Genomic DNA, 23825 nt, shown 5'->3' on the forward strand with positions numbered 1-23825 from the left:
TACATACATAAATATATATATATTTTTAAGGGAATTTAATTAAAAACAAACGAATAAAATAGCAAAACAAAAAAAGGAAACAAAAAAAAAAGTTTCTGTCAAATAATTTCCAATTTTGTAATCAAATTATAAAACCTATAATATGTACCCAAGTGTATTTATGTACGTATAGATATGTATATGAAGCGAATATATGTATTAACTACAATAATAATATTCTTAAGATGAAGAAAATCTAATTTGAAACTAATATATATATTATACATATATATATACATACATATATATCATTTTACGAAATATAAAGGAAATAAATTTTATAAAATATCCTAGAATAATAATAATAATAATGATATTAGAAAAAGAGGTTGGCGTTCTGGCGATTTAAAATTTATAATAATATAAGATGACTTGACCATGCAAAGTATATTATGTATACATAATGCGTACATATATGAATCTAATATGCATTTAATAGGATACAACCTATCAGTATAATGTATAGAATTTTATATTAAAATAATATTGTTTATAATATTTATATATATGTACAGACATATATGAGAAATGTTATATAACGAACTCAATTTCAAATTAAATCTATGTAAAGGTGTATACTACCACTATAAGTATTATCGTTAAAAATTTTAATTTTATTCATTTCTAAAATTTGAAATTTTATAATATTTTTTTGTTTTTGTACTTGCGATATATGCAATATAATATTAATATACGGTTATACATATACATATATTGAATGCACCCTTTGTACATGAACGAAGAATATATTTGTAGGTATATATAATATATATATTAGACTTGGTATATTACGGATTCATTTCGTTAGTTCGTTAATAAATGAATATTTACTTTTAATTATAGAGAAAGGACCAACTTATGTACATTAATGTATACAATATGCAATTTATATTATATATAATAATAATTATTTTGGTTTATATGTATATGGTTGATTATTGCATTCATAATAATGAAATAGTGAAAAATACTAAATTAAAATATATATATATATACATATATTTTGTATGACAATAAATATAGATCTATGTTTATAAGTTTATTCCTATTTCATTATTATATGTTATTAATTAGAATCTATATTATTATATATTCATAGTATACATGTGTATATATTATAGTAATATAGTCTAAAGAACAGCAAAATAACTATATGTATATATTTTTAAATATATATTTACTTATAGAAAATAAATTGAAATTTTCTTAATTGTTATTATAAATAATTTTAAAATTATTTGTTATTATTATTATCATTATTGCGAATTCGAATTATTATAAGGATCAAAATTTTTTTTTATTTTTTTTTTTGCTTTATATAATGTTGCATTAACGTTGCAGAATTCACGACGACAGGCACCCGTATATTATAAATATTCTACGAATATATTGTATATACATACAAGAATATATGTATAAATAATTTAAATATATATACATATATCTTATGTTATGTATAGGTATATTAAGTGACTGGAATTGAAAATTTTCTTAATATTATTGCAATATATAAAATATATTTATTATATTTAATAATTTATATTAAAAGGCGTGGTACACAGAATATATTTGTATATTATTTTCAATTTATTTAAATATTTTATAAAATATATATATACTACTAATATAATGTAAATATGTATATATATTACTAATTTTATTTGTCGGTTAAATTTTAATATATTTTGATGGTTTGCTACAATAAGAATAATAATAATAATTATTATTATTATTATTATTATTATTATCATTATTATTATTATAATATAATATTTTATAAGATATAATAAACTTGATACAATAAATAAGAATCTTCTGTACATATACTACATAAATTATAAGTATTTAGAAAGGATACAAATAAAATATTGTAAGATGAAAAGAAATTAACATTAACGCGTTATTAGTAAGATATATTTACTTATATATGTATGCTTATCTTGTATATATAATAATACTAATATAAATAACTATACATTAATTGTACAATATTATAAATAAAATTATATAATCGTATATAAAATATTTTATGCATTTAAGTATGATATTGCGTTTATGATTAGAACAAAAAGCAAAAAAAGGAGGTTTGCGATATAAATGCCGAATTTCACATCTTCCATTCCAATTTATATTATACTCGTATACATACATATATAGAATTTGAATTTTCTTTATTTAATAGAAAATTTCTATTGATAATTATTTTTTAAATATATAGATGTATTATAACATGTACATAAGTTTATTGTGTATATATATATATATCTACATACTATCAATATTTTATAAATTATGAAAATTCTAATTGAAATAGGAAATTTTCTTAATTATTTTATATATTATTAAAATTATATAAGATAAAATTAAATTTTATACTTATATGGAAACTAAACTAATATAATTCCTATATACTTATATATATATACATATATGCAGATAATCTATATATACATAAATATATATATCATATATATGCATATATAGGAACGCATTACCACATCTCTTATTAATATTTCACTAATATTATTTATTAAGCCTAATATTATATTATATTATATGTGGGGGTGGTACATTATATGGTGTATGCAAATATTTGTATGTAGATTTCATAATTGAATTATTTCAATTTTAATAATAATTAAAAATATTGAATAAATAAAATATTGAATAGCGTTCTTATTAAATTTAACCATCAATAAAATAATATGTACATATATTGTATATACATATACTATTTATAATATAACAGTATTGTTTGTATTTTTATGGTTATTAAATTATTAAAATAAAGGATTGATAAATATGTTATTATATTTAATGTATATTAAGTAATTAAATATAAAATAAATTTAAACAATTATATTTTTTAATTTATTTAAAATTTAAATTTTTATTTTTTTTTTAAATATATTTTAAATTAAATTTAGTGTTATACATGAAAAAATATTGTTTATAAACCAATATAAAGTTTCAAGTCGTATTAAGCTGCTGTAGATAATAGAAAATTTCAAAAAAATTCATATATGTATGTCAAAAAATGCTTGCATATGAAGTATAATGAATAAGTTGTTCAAACTGCAGTAAACCCAACGTACGCGTACGCATTTCTTACTTGAAACTAAAAAAGTTTCCTTGCAATGACTAACAAGAAGCGGTTAAGTGAACAAAGGGGTTAACTTACATTTGCATTCTAATACTTTTTTTCATTATTCAAAAATTTTAAATTTCCACTGTCAATCTCGTCTTCTATTAAGTTTCTAGCTATAAAAGTAATCACAGTTGAAAGTATATGAAATTTAATGATGCTCTATTCGAGCAACTCGATTTCCGTTAAAATGTTTGTTAACCCTTTTGTCCAATTACCTCTTCAATTGCAAAAACTTGTAGTTTGTTTTGTAATAATAAAAAATTTTTGCAGATCTTTAAATTTAATTAGTCATAATTCTTACATACGAAAATTAAAAAATAGATTTTCGGAAAACAAAATTTCTTAAAAATTCTAATATCTTCTTGATGAAAAGATCGACATTCTTTATACATATTTGTTTGATAAATAACTTATTGAAGTTAGAAAATTAAAAATGCAATGTTGCATGAAATTTTTGAAATGTCTTATTTGTTGTTGTAGTTTTCAAAACCTATTATTGCAGTTGTACAGTTTTAAAAGTACAGTTTATATAGTTCTTAGTAAATATGTACAGCATCGTATTATATTAGAACTGCGTTTTCAGAAAAACTTTACATCAAATAACTCTTTAAATATTGAAATGTTTGAAATTATTAAAAATTTTTACGATAACTTGTGAACGGCAGTTAAATATTGAAATCTTTTATTCTTCAAATAGTTTTGTAGCCTAAATGGTTTCTTAAAAATATATTAAAATAAATATCTATTTAAATGATATATGCTAGCAGCTTCTTAAATCGTATCCTCTGTCACCCATTAAAATCATATTTTTTTCTGTTGTTATAAACAACAATGAATACTTCTTACCCTTTTTAATACATATATATACATATATGTACATATATGAAGTTATTCTAGACTAATAATTAATCATTAACAAAACATAATAAAAAAATAATCACATGCAAATATGTATAGCATGAAGTCGTGTCATCTCATCTGAGTGCTATTTTAGTGGACGAAGACGTGATGAATTTTTTTATCAAGTCAATTGAGCGACTAATGGATTTAGAATGTAACTTCTCTTAGATTTAATTATTTATGATGCATTTATTATATAACACATATTAAATTAAACATATATAAAAAATTAAGTAATTGAAATGAAAATTAATTGATACTCGTATTTATTATTTATTTTTCTTTAAAAACAAATTATACACCTACATAGAAAATTTGATGACTTTCCAATTTTTTAATAAGGAAGTTTTGTAGTTACATACATATATACATTTATTTAAGTAAGTATTGCCAAAATTTAATTATTTTAGTGTGAACTAATATTATTTTTTCTTCTTACGTACATAGTTACATCCATTTGTACATTTATTTTGGCACAAAATAAATGTATACATACATACAACTTTAACCATAATATTCATACAATACAATTTTAAATATAGTAAATTAATTCTTAAAATAAAACATATGTACTTACGTATATATGTAAGTAATAAGTATTTAAATATATGAGAAATAAATGTTAAATTTAAAAATAAAAAAAAAAAATTAAAAAAAGTAAATAAAATGTCTACAATATTTTAAGCAAATAAAGTATTGCCACCCAATTACAAATATAACACTATCGATTTTTATCACTGACATCCTCATCATCATCGGTGCTGTCACCATCGCCACCACCACCACCACCACCACCACTACCAACACCATATTGTATAGTTAAATAATTTTTATATACATATGTATGTATGAATCAACATGTGGATTTTGACAATGAAAAAAAAAACACGTGCTTTTTTATTTTGATTCGAAACAGCTTTTTTTTTATTACACTTATTTTTGTTTTTTTTTTGTATTTTTCTTTTGAAACCGGTATTTATTATATATTATATACATACATATGTAAGTACATATTTGTATAGAATAAAATTACATAATAATAGCGGCTGTATGATTTTTAATATGCATTGAAATAAATGGGCACATTTTTTATATTTATGTATTTTTTTTTCAAAAAATTTTCTGGTCAGAAGTGATAAAAATTAATTTATATGAAAAAAATTGTGTAAATAAAGGAAATATACATACATAATTATGTATGTATGTACATATAAATTGTACGTTTATGTTCATTTATATTTTTCATAAGTACCATGTGATTCTGGAAGAAAAATTTCTACATTTTTTGCTTTTAATCTTTAAAAAAGCAAAAAAAAAAAATTTTCTTGCAAAATGTGAGCTGTAGATAAAATATTAAAAAAATAAATAAACAAATAATTTACGGGAAAAATGAAAACAAGAAATCAAAAGTGAAAATGATTAATGAATGAAAATTTTTTAACGATTGCATGAGAGTGTTGTAATAGCAGACAAAAAACATAGTTATACACATACATATATGACAGCCACAGCGTGCCGTTTGCGAATCGATAATGGGCCATTTCATTATGAAATTTTAGCTTTTTTCACTAAATTTTTTTATTTATGACAATTATTTTCTATTTTTGAACATTTAAAAATATATTTAAGATTATTATAAAAATCATAAAGGGTTCATTTTATTTAATTCAACGAAAATTTTAATTAAGCAACACCAGTTTTTGGAATTCCAATATATTCTTACAAATATGTATTATGCATGTTGTAGGTAATACAATATTTTCAATTTGGTTGACAATGATTGCAATCGATTTAGAAATGTTAACAAATTTTATTAGTTTTAGCAGTGCCTAGCTTTGCAAAAGATTGAAAGAAGTTTTTATAAAAACATTTATGTATGCATAAAATTTTATATAATTTTTAAAACCGAGTACATAACTCTTTAATAATTATCTTTAAGGTCAATTAAATGTTTAATTGGAGAAGAACAAATGTTCTTGAGTTGTAAAAGTGATTTTTAAATAATATTAATTTCAGACATATTTGGGTTTCTTTTATTTTCGAAAAATGACGCAAGGCCATAAGTTATGATATCATAAATTCTTAATAAATTTTCGAGGTTAAAGCTATTATAGTATATGTAGGTAGTAAAGTATTTCAGTTAACTGATTCGGCTTCATTCAATGTTAATTCTGCAATTCTTATTATTATTGTCAGCCTCTGCATATTATAACAATAAATTAAAAACAAAAATTTATTGTTTATCACAAAGATTATATTTAAAGAATTGATTAAATTATATATTTTTTTTTAGCAACGATTTATTTTTCAAACTTATTGCTGAATAGAGGAAATCAGTGACAAAAATCAAGAATTATAAATAACTAGAAATAAACAAAATATAGTGACAAGGCAGACATTTTAAAATACAATCCCGTGGCGTTGCCTTCAGTTATTTCAATTATTCATTATTTTTGTTACTTTATAGTTTATTATTTTGTTACTTTATAGTAGTGCTTTGAGTCTAATATAATTTCAAATATTACTTTTTTTCGGTATAGATTTAAAATAAAATCAACTTGTCAGCTTAAAATTTTATTTGAAATTTTTTTTCTTAAAAAAAGTCAAAAGCAATTTTGCTGAATCTTAACTTTTTATATATTAAAACTGCTTAAATTAAATTTGCTACTGTCGATTTTAGTTTACAGTCCGAATTTTCAAAAATTTATATACATTTTGTTAAAATTTGTTTAATGAAATATGTCCTACTAATTCCGAAAGCACAAATTTATTTAATTATGGAAAAAATATGTACATTGTGTAAAATTAAACAAAAATAATTAAAAGAAATTTTTCCTATAATTTAAAATTATACGTGTATATGTGCTTAATTGAATTGTTTTGTTCAATTTGTATATCTCATGTAATTATCTAAATAAAAACAAATTAATACATGCACATTTTAATTAATATAATTTTTAAAATAAATACATACATGTAATACATTAAATATATATATTGATAAAAATAGCATTAATTTTTAAATATATAATAATAACAATGAACTGCCATATTGATATTACGATAAATGTATATTCATTACAGACAATATTGCATATATTCATCATATATTGCATACACGTTAATACATATTATGTGCATATATATTATATAACACTGAAATAAAATCGGTCCCAACAATATAAGTCAAATAAGATGACGGTTATGTTGGGAAATATTATAAGTGGAAAATTTACAATGTACCCAATGCTATACAATACCATCGCGAAACCAATCATCCAACAATGTACTACGTTCCAAATGTACCTCTGAATGCTCACATATATCGAGTTGAATATGAAAGAAGAAGCAAATTGCAATAATTGCAATAATATGCTCCTTCCAGGAGCGAATTAAGATACAAAAAATTTGATAGTTATGATGGTTAAATTATTAAATATTTCTAATCTATTTTGCATTTAACCATATCTAAGAGTAAGTCATATCATTAATGTTTTTCTGAATATAAAATAAAATTTATATCGAAAACTTTTTAAAATTATGTTTTAACTTCTGAATTACATAGAAATCCAACGTGTATAACAAACAATATGCATTTTTCTCTATATTATATCATATGTATATTATATTACTATTGGAATAAATTTTAAATTTCAGATAGATTTACAAATTTCAAAATTTTAATTATAATCTGTAGGTTACACAGTTATTTATTTATGCTTATAACTATACATTACGTTTATAAACATTATTCATGAACAAAATTATGATTAATCTAAATTATTATTACTTTTTTAGAAATTTGTCGGATATAAATCCCTAAATATGAAAACAATATGTTCAATTTCTCTATTTACGTAATATAAATATTTTTAACTAATTTTATTAAAAAATTTCTCTTATTAGTTCTTCTGATTAGATTATATTTTTGCAATATTTTATAATATAATGAATTCATCCCTACGGAAATAATTCTGTGGGAATCAGGAAAAAAACTGCTTAATTTTAAATCACAAATTTTTAATTAAGTAAGATTTAAGGAAATAAAATTATTGGCAATAAAATGATTCAATTCCGAATAAAACACAGTGATTAGAATTCAAATCAAAATTTTTTATCCAACTTGGAGGTGGGTTAAAACAGTGCTAGAAATTATTATCCTTAATGGAAGGCAAAGATCAAAATTTCTAAAACTCTGACATGCTTTTTAAGTAGAAAACGGGGAACTGATCTCTTGCCGGCTTGCAGTTTAAAAATCAATAGCGTTGAGGTGGCGTGAATGGGTTCGTAAAGTTATATTTTCGATTATATTTGGATAAAAAAATTTTTGTTCATGCCTCATGTTGATTTTTTAAGTAAAGAAATGCGAGCGCGTTATAAAAATATATTGTATCTTATTAATACTCTCAAATAACAATAAAATTCTGCTTTACATTATTGTTTTCCATTGTATGAGACTTTAGAAATCTTGGGCATATATTTGTTAAAACACACTTAAAACGTGTTCAAATCAAGGAAAACCAAAATTTTTTAAGTAGTTACTGGAGAAACCATTCTTTTTTTCAATCGTAAATTTCAACGACATAACTGAAGTGAATTATATACATATACATAAATATTTATATATATATATATTAAAATTTTAATTACAAATCGAATGAACACGTTTGTTAATAAAAGTTAATAATTTAAAAAACTCTTTTAAATTGTGTTCTATATGTAGAGTAAACTAAATTTGTGTTGTTGTAAATAATTGTAAGAATTTCTAGAAAGTACAGAGTTCAGAGCAGTCTTACCAACACCAAGATCAAAACAACCGAAATATGAATTGACGGCACGCAATTACCTAATCAACGACCATAAACATAAATACCATAAACATTGAAAAGGCGCCCATTTGTTCGAATTCTCCCTAAAAGACACCTGCTCCTGCGGCAAAACAACGTTTCCCGAAACAAGTTGACTAATAAAAAACCACCTTTACAAGTCTAACAATAGTAACCTTCATACGGCGTCAACCTGAGAGAATTAGACACATTAATACACAAAGCAAATATGACGAATTTAAATTTTGAAGATTTCAAAATCTCAGTGTCATGTAAGCTTAACTTAATTTTTTACCACAGATTTGGTATAATTTTGATTTTAAAATGAGAAATAAATAAATTTTTTTTTATAAAATTTTTGTAAATAACTATAATAATTATAAATAACTATAGATATTTAGGTTCGTACCTCATACCGAAAAATATTACCATTTTATACCAAATTCAATAATAACAATAATAGAAATATTTGGTATCCTCTTTTAAACAATTCGAAAATATTATTCTTACAATAGATAACTATAGGCATTTTTTAGAATATATTTTTTTTCAACATATTATACACATAAAGATATACATATAAATTTAAAATAAAGGGTATAATTTCGTATAAATATAATTTCCTATCAAAACAGTTAATATACGAAATAATTAAATATATAGCTTAAATACATACATACACATATTTATTATCTATTTATAATATAGATAGGTGCAGTTCATTGATAACGTATGCAATATATGTATATTTCATATTATTCATATATATTATATATATATACCTACATATGTATAATAAAATCGAAAAATTGCAATATTTATACATATGTACTTATACTAGATTTTAGGTTTTACATTTTCAATGCCATTTTTCGCATTGAAATGCACCGAAATATATATTTTACATGAAATTTTCTACACACACACACACACACACCAAAATATTAAATGTATTCACCTTGTTAGATATATTAGATATTTTAATGCAGATTCTTTGTACTTGATATAAAACTATACATGCATAATGTTTACATGTTAATATATAGAAAAGCAGTAAAGGATGCAAATTTTAGGATATAAGGAAGGAAAATTCAACTATACGACTATTTGATATTAAAATAACTAGTTTTTTTTTATAGATTGTACATATGCACTCTGTAGAAAGAATATACAGAACCTATATTTATATTTAGATTTATATTATGATTTAAATTCAATCAAGCATACATAACTATTTATATATATAATTATATAATGACCACATATGTATACACTCTAAATATTTTAAGCATACTTATATACTACATAATAATTCTTATATTATTTCTTGTTTTTATGAATTTATTTTGTGTTATACTTATACTCTTATATATTTTAAGCACAAGAACCTAGCTAACATAAATTAAACATTTACAAAATTATTAACAAAAAGGAAAAAGAGTTTTCAAAATTCTCTTTTTCCCATTTCAGAAATAAAATCGAAATAAAATTAATTATAATTAATTTTTGATATTTTCGTTTTTTTTTTATTATTATTATCTTTGGTTATAAATTATTATTACAAGCATATTATTATGTATATGTTTGTAAGTATTTATAATTATTAAATGTATCTTAATATGCAAACCATATTACAAATTCAACATATATATAGCTTTATACAAGTAAAATACAGTAAGATTATGTACAATCATTTAATTTGAATATTGCATAACTACGGGCGTAAATTTATTTATTTAAAAGATAAATTTATAACTGTATTACACAAACATAAAAGTACAATCATATTTTTATTATTTATAAAGAATTTACCGCGCGATATCCTGCGCATACAACAAATTTGTAAATTTTTCAGGAAAATGAAAAAACTGATAATTCATATATGCAGAAAATATTTAACGATTGAACCGGTTAATGTTAACCGGTTAGAAGTAGCAAAACTTGTTTTGAGGAAAAGATTTGCGTATGCTTATGACTTCTAGGAAATTTTTTTTAGTAGGAATGCAATTAAATTAAACATGTAATTAGCTATTATAAATTCACCACACATGTTTATATGCCAAAAAAAAAAAATTGTCTCGTGGCTGAATGTCAAATCAAATTAGAGTGTTCAAATAATTCGAAAATCTAATTAGTAGCTCACTATACGCAATTTCTGTTTATTTTGTTTTGGTGAACCCAATTTTTTATATTTAACTAAGATGGCAGTCAGTCTGTCTGTCAGTCTGTTTTTACCTTACATATTTATTGAAATATCTCTTATAATATATAGCATCCTGCATTTAAAGATACAAAATTCAGCTATAACAAATAATTTATCAAGATGATATCCATTTCTTGGTATAATTATTTTCAGATATTTAAGAACACTTTTAAGCTTAAGTATTGATCGCAGATGAAAGAGCATATATGACAGTATAATTTTAGTAGAGAAGTTACACTAGTTTGAATTTAAGTAAGTTGCTTTAATTGGAATACAGCACGTTGTATAGCACAGCAACCTGAACATTGTTTTGTATTAATTTCGATTAATACAAAACAAAATATATTTTATTTCACTTGAAAATACCAAAATATATTTTATTGTCCAAATTGTATATAGGCATAAATTGTATTGTAATTCTAAAATACTAGTTCCTATATTTTATCAAACTAAAAAAAAAATATTTTAAATTTTTCTTTAATATTTCCAAAGTTGAATAAATTTCAGACTAACACAAATCTTTGTTATTTATTTTTGGTTTATTTCTTTTGTGGAATAAAACTTTCGAAATTTATTGCAATTATTTAAGCAAAAAAGAATTATTGTATGTATTTGATTTGCTTTATTTTTAAGTAAAACGAATTTTTTATTCAAAGTAAAATTAATCTTTTAGTTACACTCACAGACAAAAGCAAAATGTCACAATATAAAAAAGATCAGAGCTTAAACGAACATAATCTTCCCTGCATTTCTTTCTATTCGCATCACATCCCGACAAAAATCTTCATTAAGTTTTTAAGCAACTGATTCCCTAATTTGCACATATGTACATTTCAAACTACATAAAGTATTTTTCAAATAAGTGAAAATTGCATTAAAAGTGTACATTTGTCCCATTTGAGTAAAAATGGGCGCAAAAAGCTGAAAATACTTGTGTTTATTTAAACTATATACTTTTTAAAGTTTTCCGTAATATATTCAGAGTTATTCTTTTAAATAAAGCTCTCTCCTTTGCTTTAAACGCTTTCTTATACTCAAAGAAAATAATGAAAATAATATTTACTCTAAATTGTCACAAAAATAAATTTCAATTGAACTTTTAGTATCCTCAAATTGCAGTTATTGATAAAAAAAATTACGTACAGCTTTTTTTTTGCGCTCAGTGTAAATATGTAGATAAAATACAAAATCTTATAAGTACTAAGTTTTGGTGTTTTAGTTTATATGCAGACCTACAAAATATGGTAACATTATAAAGTAACATTCTAAAGGTATTCGTAAAATGCATGAAAAGAGTGTGTATATAAATATTTTTTTCGGATTTAAATAAATGAGGATACATTTTTTTATATTAAAACATAAAAATAATGAATGCATTTTTTTTAAAAATCTTAAGCACAAAAATTATTTTTGAATAATTCTGTTGCCACTGTCATTTAACCATATAATTACAGAAAGAAACATTTTCCATCTATGAACTAAAATTGCTTTACATTTGAAACAAGCCGATACTCTGCTTAATCTGTTTATGCAAAAACAATTCCTAGGGTTGTCGATATTTCGAGTGTTATGTAAGGAAACAATTGACGTCTTACTATAATTATTGTTAGGTAAATAAAGTCTTAATATTTTTCGAAAAATCGCTTCAAATCTTTAAAATTATTTTAATCAATTTAGAAAGGTTTGTATGATTGCTAGAGATTTTTTAAATTTTAAACACCTTTTATTATTATTTTGTGTTCCGCTTTTACTTTTTTAGACTCTATATTATTTCTCTTCTTGAAATTAACTATATTTATGAATTGTTTTTGCTGAAAAATTTATTAAAAACATTTAAAAAAGCATTTATTTTTAGGAAGTTCTCAAAATAAAAAAAAAACAAATCAGCATTTTTTTTAATAAGAGCTTAGAAGTTTAGATATCTTGAGAAGTTTATGGTTGAAAACTAATAATATTGCCATATACTAATTGAAATTACTTACTAAATGAATTTTTGCTTATTTAAAATTTAAATTTTGTAATTGAATTGAAAGTTATATTTAATTTATAATATGTGATGATAATGATCACCGTATTTGGCGTATATGATAATGTATACGCCAAAATAATTGTTGTTTTAATTTCAATATTAATTTTAACAACATAATTATTTAATTTAACTATCATCAATATAATATTTAAATTACAAACATATATTACGTACAATGTTATATATAACAACATCAAGTTATAATTCTTGCCTTCCCTATTCGAGAATATATGGTGTATATAATAAAGTGAATAGAATTCACATAACAATTACAATTTTGAAAAACTATTCTAATGTCCGATTTTTATTAAAATATATTTTTTTCCTTATTTAATCCTAATTTTATTATTTATCTATTGTATAATTTTAAACTTTATTTTTTTCGGTACATAATTTATAAATCCTACATCAAAAAAAAAAAGGATATATGCAATTTTCTTGTATACATTTTTTGTTCAGAATATGCAACTACCATTTATTGCATGGAAAATCTGATTCTTTGAAAAAAGTATTTCTTGCAAATATTTACTAATTTTCATGTGCATTCTACTATTTGGAAATTTTTTTTTTTTTAAATGAAATTATTTTAGTAAAAAATTTATTAGAATTAAAATTTTTATTTTATAACAAAAATATTTTTGATTAGAACATGTAATGTTCTCAACTGTATTTAGTCATGTAAGTAAATTTCACTTAATTCTACTCACAATGTACATATTGTAGTAAAATTTAAATGCAGATTTGTTATTTTAATAAATATTTTTTAAAAAATATTCGATTATATTGCAGAATTCAATTCATGTTCCCATTTACTGAATTTGCCTTTATTATACGTACATATACTAAAAATGAATTCACAATAATTGTTATAAATAAGAAAATTATCTTTGAAAAATACCCTTAAAAAATATTGTGGTAGAGTGAAATTTTTCAAAATAACTTCAATTAACCAATAAATAAGAAATGTTTACTGATGTTTTTCATACAATAATTAATGGTTACTCTTTGAATTTTTTAATTTGTTAACCAATTTAAATTATAGACTAAACATTGCAAAATGGATATATGTATTTTAATATAATATGAGCTTAATTAATAAAAAATACCTAAATAAATTACAGGATGTTATTTAATTCACTCACAATTAATTTTAAAGTTTTCATTTACAAAAAAAAAAAATTTGTATTGTAGTCTTAGTTTTTCATACACATTATTAAAAAAATATTAGTAATTAATTATTATAAACAATATTATGCCACTTAAATAACAAAAAATTTGTAAAATTTATATTTAATAAAATTAATCATTTGAAATAATTTTGGAAAAAAACGTACTATCAGTAACTAAAGCTGTTTTAACCAGCACTAAATTTGAAAATCTTTCTTTATAGCGAAACCTGTAATTCTTTGACACTGATCAAACATTATATTCATATTTAATATTGTATAATATATACGTACATTAACTTATATTATAGCACATAAGTTCAGTATATGATGAATTTTGAAGCTTACTAATACCTTTTATGTTTCTTTAGAAAATTTTTAATTTTTCTATTCAAAAGTTAAAAAATTATATGATTGCCTATTATAATTTACAATACAATGTTTTATACATTTGCACATACATAAAGTAGACATATATTATATATACATATATATAATAAATATAGACTATATATAGACTATATATATAGACTATATAGAGTATAGACTATATAGTAATGTAGATTTATTTTTGTTTCATTTATGAAAAATACGAATGAATTTTCATTTATTTTTTGAAACCAAAAATTTTATAGTATTTAAAAAAAAAAGAACAATTTTTCGTCTGTTATTCATAACATTTTTCCAGTCCTTCTCTTCTCCCACCACTCTATGTTAAACTATATCAAAATTACAAAAAAAAAAGATAAAAGCAATTTCCAAAAGCAAACAAAAAAATAAACAAGGAACACTTTCAAAATAGAAGCAAGAAAAATAATAAAAAAAAAAATAAAATTTAACTAAAAAATATCCAAAATTTAAGTAGAGATGACAACAAATTTCTAGTGCACACAAAATTGAAGAATATACAGAGAGGAAAACAGAAAAAAATAAAAAATAACAAAAATGACATGAAAAGAGAAAAATCGAAAATAACTACAAAGAAAAAACAGGAACGTTATATTAAATGAAAAAGGGTTGAAATACTTTTTTCCTCTCATTTATTCCTTCTTAGGAAATATTTTTGAAAAAAAGTGCTTATTTCACTCTGTCCGTTCGTCCGTGAGCATGTTTACAAAACTTCTACACCCTTGAAGATAAAAAGCTGAAATTCAATATGTAGATAGAGCTTTCCTAGAAACTTATTTTCGTAGGAAAAAACTTTTACCTATCTCCCCCCCCCCCCCCTCTAGAAGTTATACCTCCCTCACAAACCCTTAAAATTCCATTTTTTAACTATTTATTGCTGTGAAATCATAAACATTTTTCAAATTTTGCAAACGCAGAAAGACAGCGACTTGCGTATAGTATCGCGGCATACTATAGTTAAACTTGAAAAAAAAAACAAAATAGCCGTTCAAATTTTCCGTTTTTGCTACCGTTATAAGATCCGTTTCAATTTTTTGATGTCATTTTTCTTTTAGGATCCAGGTTGGGAGAGCCTGAAATTTTAGTAGATTTTAGACACTAATAAATTGTTCGTTTTGTTAGAAGAAATTTTTTTTCTATCTCCACCCCCTCTGAAGTTATAGCCTCTTGAAATTTGTAAAATTAGAATTTTTGGCGCCTTATATTTCCGAAACCGCAAGCTTTTTCAAATTTCTATAAACGCAAAAAGCTAACGGTGAATTCCATGACATAAAAGAATATAATTATTTTTCTTAACTCACACAATTAACCCTTAAAATCAAACATTATGTTAACCCCTCTTTAAATTAATTTTTGCTTTATTTCAAAGACTGCATAAATCGTTCATCCTAAATGTATGCAATCCTAGAAATAGTTTCGTATATGAATGAAAATATTTTTAATAGTGTGGTACGTATACATAGATTTAAAAGCAGTATTTTCAATTGTTAAAGGGAAAAGTGCTACAATACAAACCATTGGTTTGACCCAACTTTATTTTTTCTAATTTTATGTTGTATACGAAAATATTTACTCACTCCAGAAAAATCCTTGTGTACCTTGTGTACACACACAAAATTAAAATTTTATACAATAATTATTGTACTTATACGTATTATTATACATTATGACATACAAACATGATATAAATATTAAAAATTAAAAAGAAAAAAGTTGAAAAATAAAATAAGTATTTTATTTTTTAAATTAGAAAAAAAATTTAGAATTTTGTGTTCGAATTAAAATTTTGAAAGGATCCCTATTTAAAAGAATATTTTATGCGTATAAAAATTTATTAATATATGACCATATTTGAAAATAATATATGTATGAGAATAAGTATGCCAAACATAAAGCCGTTTGCATAAAGAAAAATGGTCAATAGATATATGTGATCTCGAATAAAAACTGCTTAAGTCAAAATTTGTTGTTCTTAAATTTTCTTTAAAATTCTAGTTTTTTATTGTTCAATCCTTTATTCTCTTTATTCTTAAAAAAATTGAATCAGAGCTTATTAGCTCGTAAGTTATTGCTTAAATTATAAGTTAAGTTAAGAAAATGATTGTCAAACTCAATTTAAGAAGTCAAATTCAGATTTTGTTTTATAAATTAATTCAACTTTTAATTCTTTCTTAAAATTAAACTTAGACTACAAATTTGAATTATTATGACGAACACGATTTTTTTAATTCTCCCCTTACAGAATTATAACTGTATAAGATCTATTTTAATAACTCATTGTTCAAAAGAGAGCAGGGCCTAAAAGTTGATAAAATAAAAACTTTTCGTTTTACTTTTATTAATTAACACTACAATCAATTAGACAAAATAAAATTTCCAAATTTCTGTTGTATGTATACCAATGGGCAAAAAACTTATAAACTATAAATTAAATTAAAAATTAAAAAATAATAAAGCAAAATGAAAAGTGATTAGCACAATAAGCCTCATCTTTAAATTGTGAAAATTATTTCAATAACTTGATTTCAAAATTAAATATACCCTTTTCACTTTGCAAAAAATTAAATTCAAGATTCAAATAAACCAAGATTTCTCAATTTCACTGAAAGTGTAACTCTATAACAGTTCCTGACTTATTGTAATATAAATGTCTTTATAATATGTAGGGGAAATGAAATATAATAGTTTGTGATTGCCTTTACTTTTGCAAAACATAATTTTGAAAATTTGAAGACTAAATAAAAAATTTTAAATAATTAAGGGCTTAATTTAAAAATTTTGTTTCTTCTATATTGCAATACGAATAAATATTTATGAAAATTTCAAATTATAAATAAAATACATAGTTTAATTCTACAACTATATAACATGAGCCTTATCATATATAGATATTATAAATTTGTATGAGTTTTGTTTTTATGCTTGAATACTATTTATTTTACATATATTAAAGAATTTTTGGGTAAATACTGTAAGAGGCAACAATATTAGCAATATCAATAGAATACTAGAGCTTATATACTTGCATAACAATTTTATTATTTTTCAAATATCTTGATATCTTGTGTATTTACAAAATTAATGCATATAAGTACTTTTTATATATATAAATCTTTTCATAATAATCGCATATGTATACTTATATATAAGTACATATATATGTATTAAATTTAAAATATTTATGAATATTTTTTTTATTTGGACAATTTCAGAAACACAAGTGAAAGAAGTTATTCTTGCTTAGAAACATTTTATTGTTTTTTTGAATCAAGAAAATCATAAAGTAAGAACTCGGAACTTATTTAGAAAATGGAAAACAAAAATTCAACTTATATATTTATTTTACATACATACATACATCTACAGGAAGTATAAGGAATAATTATAAGCATAATTATTATTTAGATTTAGGGATATTATAATGTTTGACTTTTGCAATCAATTTACTTTGATTTCCTTGTACAAAATTAGCACATACTCAAAAAAGAGAAATTTTAAAAGGTCATAACAATCCAATAAATTTTATCGCAATTTCACAGTTTCCTAAAAATATGCATCCTCCTCTGTATTCAAATGAGACTTTTAGCAAAATTAGTACTGAAACAGGACCAAGTATGGCAAATTATTGACAAAAAGTGCGTACATTTGCACAAGCTTGAAATTTATCAAAATTGAGAATCAAAAATTACAAATTTGCAAGGGTTTTGCAATACAAAATTAAATTTCGAACTTATTATTACATATTTTATGACAAAAGTACTAAATGTAATTATAAGCTATTTGATTCTTTAATAAAAAACCAATCTTATAGACAAACGGCAAAGAATTAAAGGCCAGTGAACATTTTAAAAAATTTTGTAACAACAATTTGTACCAAATTCGTTCAAAAAATTTTTTTTAATTAAAATGTCTCAAATCTTGCATTCTCTCTATACCATAACACCATATAATAATTAAATATTGTGTATTTATCACACAATATAAAATTATAAAAACGATACTTAAGTGTATATGAAAGTATATAATATGTATACGTATGTAAACAATGATAAACATGTACCCCTTTTTTCTATAGCTTTGTTTATTTTTTGTAAAAAATATTTAAAATATTTTCCTATCAAAAATACATGAATGTAAATTTATAATATCCATATAATATGTATATAATATGTATACAATATATAACATTATATATGTGTATGTATAAATATGTGTATATGTGTGTATATATAAGTAACATTTAAGGATTTTTTAATATAGGTTTTTTTTTAAATTTCATAAACTATTTAAAAAGAATGAAATATTTTATTATACACATTTATACATACCGTCACACACATATTTATATATTGTAATATAAGAGTGTGTATATTAGTATATATATTGTTTTTATTATTCCAAAAAACAAAAAATATATCAGTAAAAAAATATTGAATTTATTATAAACTTTATTTCTTTTAACTAAATTTAAAAAAAAAGGAGTAAAAAAAGGAAAAATATTCAAAAGTTTTGTAAAAAAAAAAAATGGATAGGTACGTAATAAATTTATAAACGTACAGAAGGTATTTATGTAGAAGATATGTATGTATGTAAGTATATAAAGATTTTGCTATTTTAAAAAAATTTAAAGGAAATTTTGTGTTTTTATACATTACATACATAACCTTTTTCTAAATTTAAATAAAATATTTTAAATTCTATGCCTTTTTGCTATTTTTTGAATATTAATAAGAAAAAATATAAGCAGAAAAATAACTACATCCTTATATTAAATTGGTATGTAAAAACAATAGGACCTACATACATAATAATTATTATTTTCTATGTGCATATTTCTGTGGTTACTACAAAACAAAACCTATCTATGAGTATGTAATCCAAATTTAAAAGTTCAAAATTTTATATTATAAATTTAAATTCTCTACATAATTCTACGATTGAATCAATTTTAATTAACATGAATGAAATAAATTAACACGATTTGTATTTTAAATTATCACGTATTTCTTGTAACTAATGAGAAATAATGAAAAGAATGAAAATTAAAGGTAGCCTTATAGCATAAAAGTCTTAAAATTATTAAAATTTCATATTTCTATATAGCTTATCGTCCAAAAGAAAAACTATACCCGTATTTTCAATAAAAATGAAGAAAGTTTATTATTTTTCTATATTTGAGGAATTTATAAATTGTTAACAGTTTACAGCATTTCAATAACTTTGGTGGGCTTATATAGCCTCTTAGAGTGGAAAAGTAGTATAAATAAAAATATTTAAAAAAAAAACGCGAATGTTTAAAGGCGGATTAAAAAAAGATGCTATTAAACAAAAATTGCAATTTTTTTCAAACTTAGTATATACACCTTTCAAGTTTTGTATATCTCAGTGTATAAGTTATAACCTAAAAATTAAATTGAATAATTAAGGATAATTATTGGAAACCTGCTAGTAGAATGCTGAGTTTATGCAATAAATACAAACGTTGCTTTGCTTTTCACTAACAAAAGAATCGATGAAAAAGCTCTTCCTTGTATTCTATATTATCTAACTATGTAGTAACAATGTTTTTACAGGATCATTTTAAATTAATTTTAAGTCAAGTCTTTTGAAAAATATATACATTTATATTCTTCCATAATTTTGAAATATGTTTGAGGCAAACATAAATTAATTAATAAACAAAGTGTAGTAGAAGAGATTAAAAACACATTTTTTTAAATTTAACAATTTTTACCTTAAAAGCCATAAAATTAAAAAATATTTTTTTTTTTTCAATATCTTAATATACGTAAACTAAGAACATAAAAAATGTTATGAGATTAATAGAAAACAAAAATCCTATAATATGCAAGCATACCTTATTTATTATACATATTTAATAAACCTAAGGTAAGGTACATAAACAAAATAAGGATATACCAAAAATAATAAAACAAAAAAAATATTAAAAAATAATGGAAAATTAAACTTTCATACGTAAGAAAAATGAAGGAAAAACACAGAAAAAAGTTTCTATTTTTTTTGCTCTTTTTGTAAAAAAAATGGAGTTAGTAATTAATTTTTTCCATATTTCCCAAACAAAATGCATATGTACAGGGTATTCATAGTTCCCTATACAAAATTTAACTTTAAAAATGGTAAATAGTTTATACGAATTGTCTTTATCTCATGCGAGCACAATTGATTAATATTTAAAATAATAAAATATTTTTAAATTTAACAAAAAATCAAATTCAAAAACTGAAATATTATAAAAGAGTAGTACCGCTACTTCGTTTATATACTAATAGACACCATTCATAACAACATTCTTAAATACATAAAAACAATTTCTGTATTTTATAGAAAAAAATTCAAATATCAGACTATATAGGATTATATTTTATATATTAGGAAAATTTTATAATAAAAATTGATCGAAAACACAAAAATCTGTAAAACTTTTTTACTTTTTAACGGAATTTTTTATAACACTAAAATTGAAATATGAAATTTATTTTAATTATTTAAGTTATAGGTAGTTTTTAAAATTTCTGTACGAAATCATCGCTGAGTTTAAGTTTAAATACTTATATATACTTCTTAAGCATAAAGAAAAAATTGAATTGAATTTTACCAACTTAAAACTATAATATTGAACAAAATATTGTTACAAGGAATTATTTATTTGCTTTGTTATACGTATAACAATTGAACTTGGATAACGAGAATATTCAGAGAAACTATGGGATATTTGTTTTACTTACAGTTGCTCTTTTTACTCATAAAGTTTTAATATCGAATATTCAAATAAATTTTCGTAATTAAATTCAATTCTTACAATATGAACAAAAAACTTGCTGTTATATCTTTAAGAAATGTATTTGTTTAGTACACTAATTATTTTTTTAATTAAATAAAATTAACAGACATACCGCCAAGTTTTTACGAGTAATGAATATTTATAAAAATATTTGATATGACTTTCTAGCAGTCAAAAGAAAATCTCTTAAAAATTGAGAGATTACACTAAAAATTAAATTATTAATTGAACTGACTAATTGCAGATAAACAAAAATTTTAATTTCAATTTATAAAGGAAAAAATTGCTGAATAAAAATTAATATTTTTAAAAAATTATCTCCTATACACATTCGATTACATATTCTTATTTTATATAATTCATAACAGAACAAAAATATAATATTAAACTTACCTGGAACTTCTATTTGATCAGGATCTTCATCATCATCAAAATCAGATCCAGAATCATCAAAATCTTCTTCGTCTTCTAAATTATTTTTTGTTGCCTAAGTGTAATATTTAAAAATTTTATTAAAAAAAAAAAAATACTTTTTTTTTTTTAAATTTAAATTTTAAAAATTTTTATAATTAATGTAAAATATAAAATATTTCAGTTTAAAAAGAATAATAATTGAGTTTTTTTAAAAAATTCACTTAAAGAAAAATATTGTTATAACACTGAAGAAAATTTATTGACTGAATAATTAAATTTTAAATTTGAAAAAAAAAAATATTATTAATTTAATTATATTTATTGTTTTATTTTTTTTTATATTTGAAAATTTTCAAAAAAAATTTTTATATTTGCAAATATTTTCAATTTGATCAGTACCTTCTGCTGTTGAAAATTCAACTGATGAAGAAATTTCATCTTTTTCATATAACATAAAAATATTTTTCACTTACTTTGACTATTAAAAAATATTATAAATGTAAAACATTTTGTTTTATCTTTTCATTTATATACACAAGTACATAATATAAACATAATTATACCTTAGTCATATAAAACGTACATATACATACATATTTACATGTTCCAACTCAATGTAGAAGTAAAAATAAGAGGGAAAAATTTTTTTTTTCTGTTTTTATTATAAAATTTTGAAAAAGTACAAAATAAGAAAATTTTATAAAATTTTCAAATTGGAAAATTTTATATGAACATGCTGCTGCTATATACCATGGGTACAATACCATAGGTACATACATTCGTAAATACAAATACTATACCCAATATATGTATAATACAATACAGTAAGCCCATGTTATACCATGTACTCGTATGTATTTACATAATACATATGTTTGTATATATATACTTATGCTTATGAATATAATATGAATATCTAATTACATAGGTTTTTTGTGAACACATCTACATAATGTATGTAACACAATTATATATATATAATCGTATATAGTTATATTTAGAGTAATATAAAAAAAAAGTAAAATAAAGAAAAACACACAAAAACCAAAATAAATTTCTAACAATAATATTTTGTGTACCCAAAAAAAATAAAGTTGGAAAAATTCAACGAAAACATACTGAAAAACTAAAATAAAAACAAAAGAATTGGAAAAAAAAGACAATGAAAAGGAAGAACAGAAATATCAGGAATGGCAACAGCAACAACAATAATAATAGTAGTAAAAAACACAAAAAAAAAATTAAAAAAAAAAAGGAAAATATTAAAAAATTATTAAATTCCTTTAATTTTCCAATAAAAGAGATGGGTACTTTTTCAGTTTAAAAAAAGAAAAATGGAAAATTTTAAATAATTTTATATTTCATTTAATTGTAGACGAGAATGAGGAGCTTACTATACATAGTTACTATTTATTTATTAATGAAATTTTTGGGTTAGAAATTTTTTGGGTGAAACTATTTGAGAATTCTCTTTTTTTTTTCTCTTCTCTTTTTATTTTCTGTTGAAAAAATTTTATGTTTTGGAAAATGCAAAAATGTATTTACATAATATTTTCATTTATATACAAAGTGTGCAAGATTCGATGGTTTTCTCGAAACGGGATGATAAAATAAACTCATATAAGAACAATAAATAAAAAAAAATAATTAGAAACACCTACAACTACATTGAGAGGTTTGAGATTAATATTTTTCAAGTATATGTATATTGTGGTAGATAGATAAATAAATTAAAAAAAAAAAAAAAAAAATTACAGACTGACAGGGATGCAATCGTTTTTGTTGATAACTTAATAGCCGTCTAAACAGCATGCTTTACGCCTATAACCTCCAAATAATTATAGAACTTCCTAAACGCACAATTCCCATAATTCCGAAAGTGCAACCACA

At 21.7% G+C, this 23825-nt stretch overlaps 1 protein-coding gene across 2 annotated transcripts in view; it reads right to left on the reverse strand.

Annotated features, from left to right (window-relative positions):
* Nucleotides 1–23825, reverse strand: part of LOC129612701 (protein strawberry notch) — a 42192-nt gene that overhangs the window by 8435 nt on the left and 9932 nt on the right. For both annotated transcript variants that reach the window (XM_055530269.1, XM_055533532.1), the window contains exon 2: nt 21915–22008. In XM_055530269.1, coding sequence (XP_055386244.1) covers nt 21915–22008 — 94 coding nt within the window. The remainder of the gene's footprint in view (nt 1–21914; nt 22009–23825) is intronic.

Source organism: Condylostylus longicornis, unplaced genomic scaffold (genome assembly GCF_029603195.1).
Source record: "Condylostylus longicornis isolate FDR11 unplaced genomic scaffold, ASM2960319v2 ptg000001l, whole genome shotgun sequence".
In the NCBI taxonomy this organism is placed as follows: Eukaryota; Metazoa; Arthropoda; class Insecta; order Diptera; family Dolichopodidae; genus Condylostylus; species Condylostylus longicornis.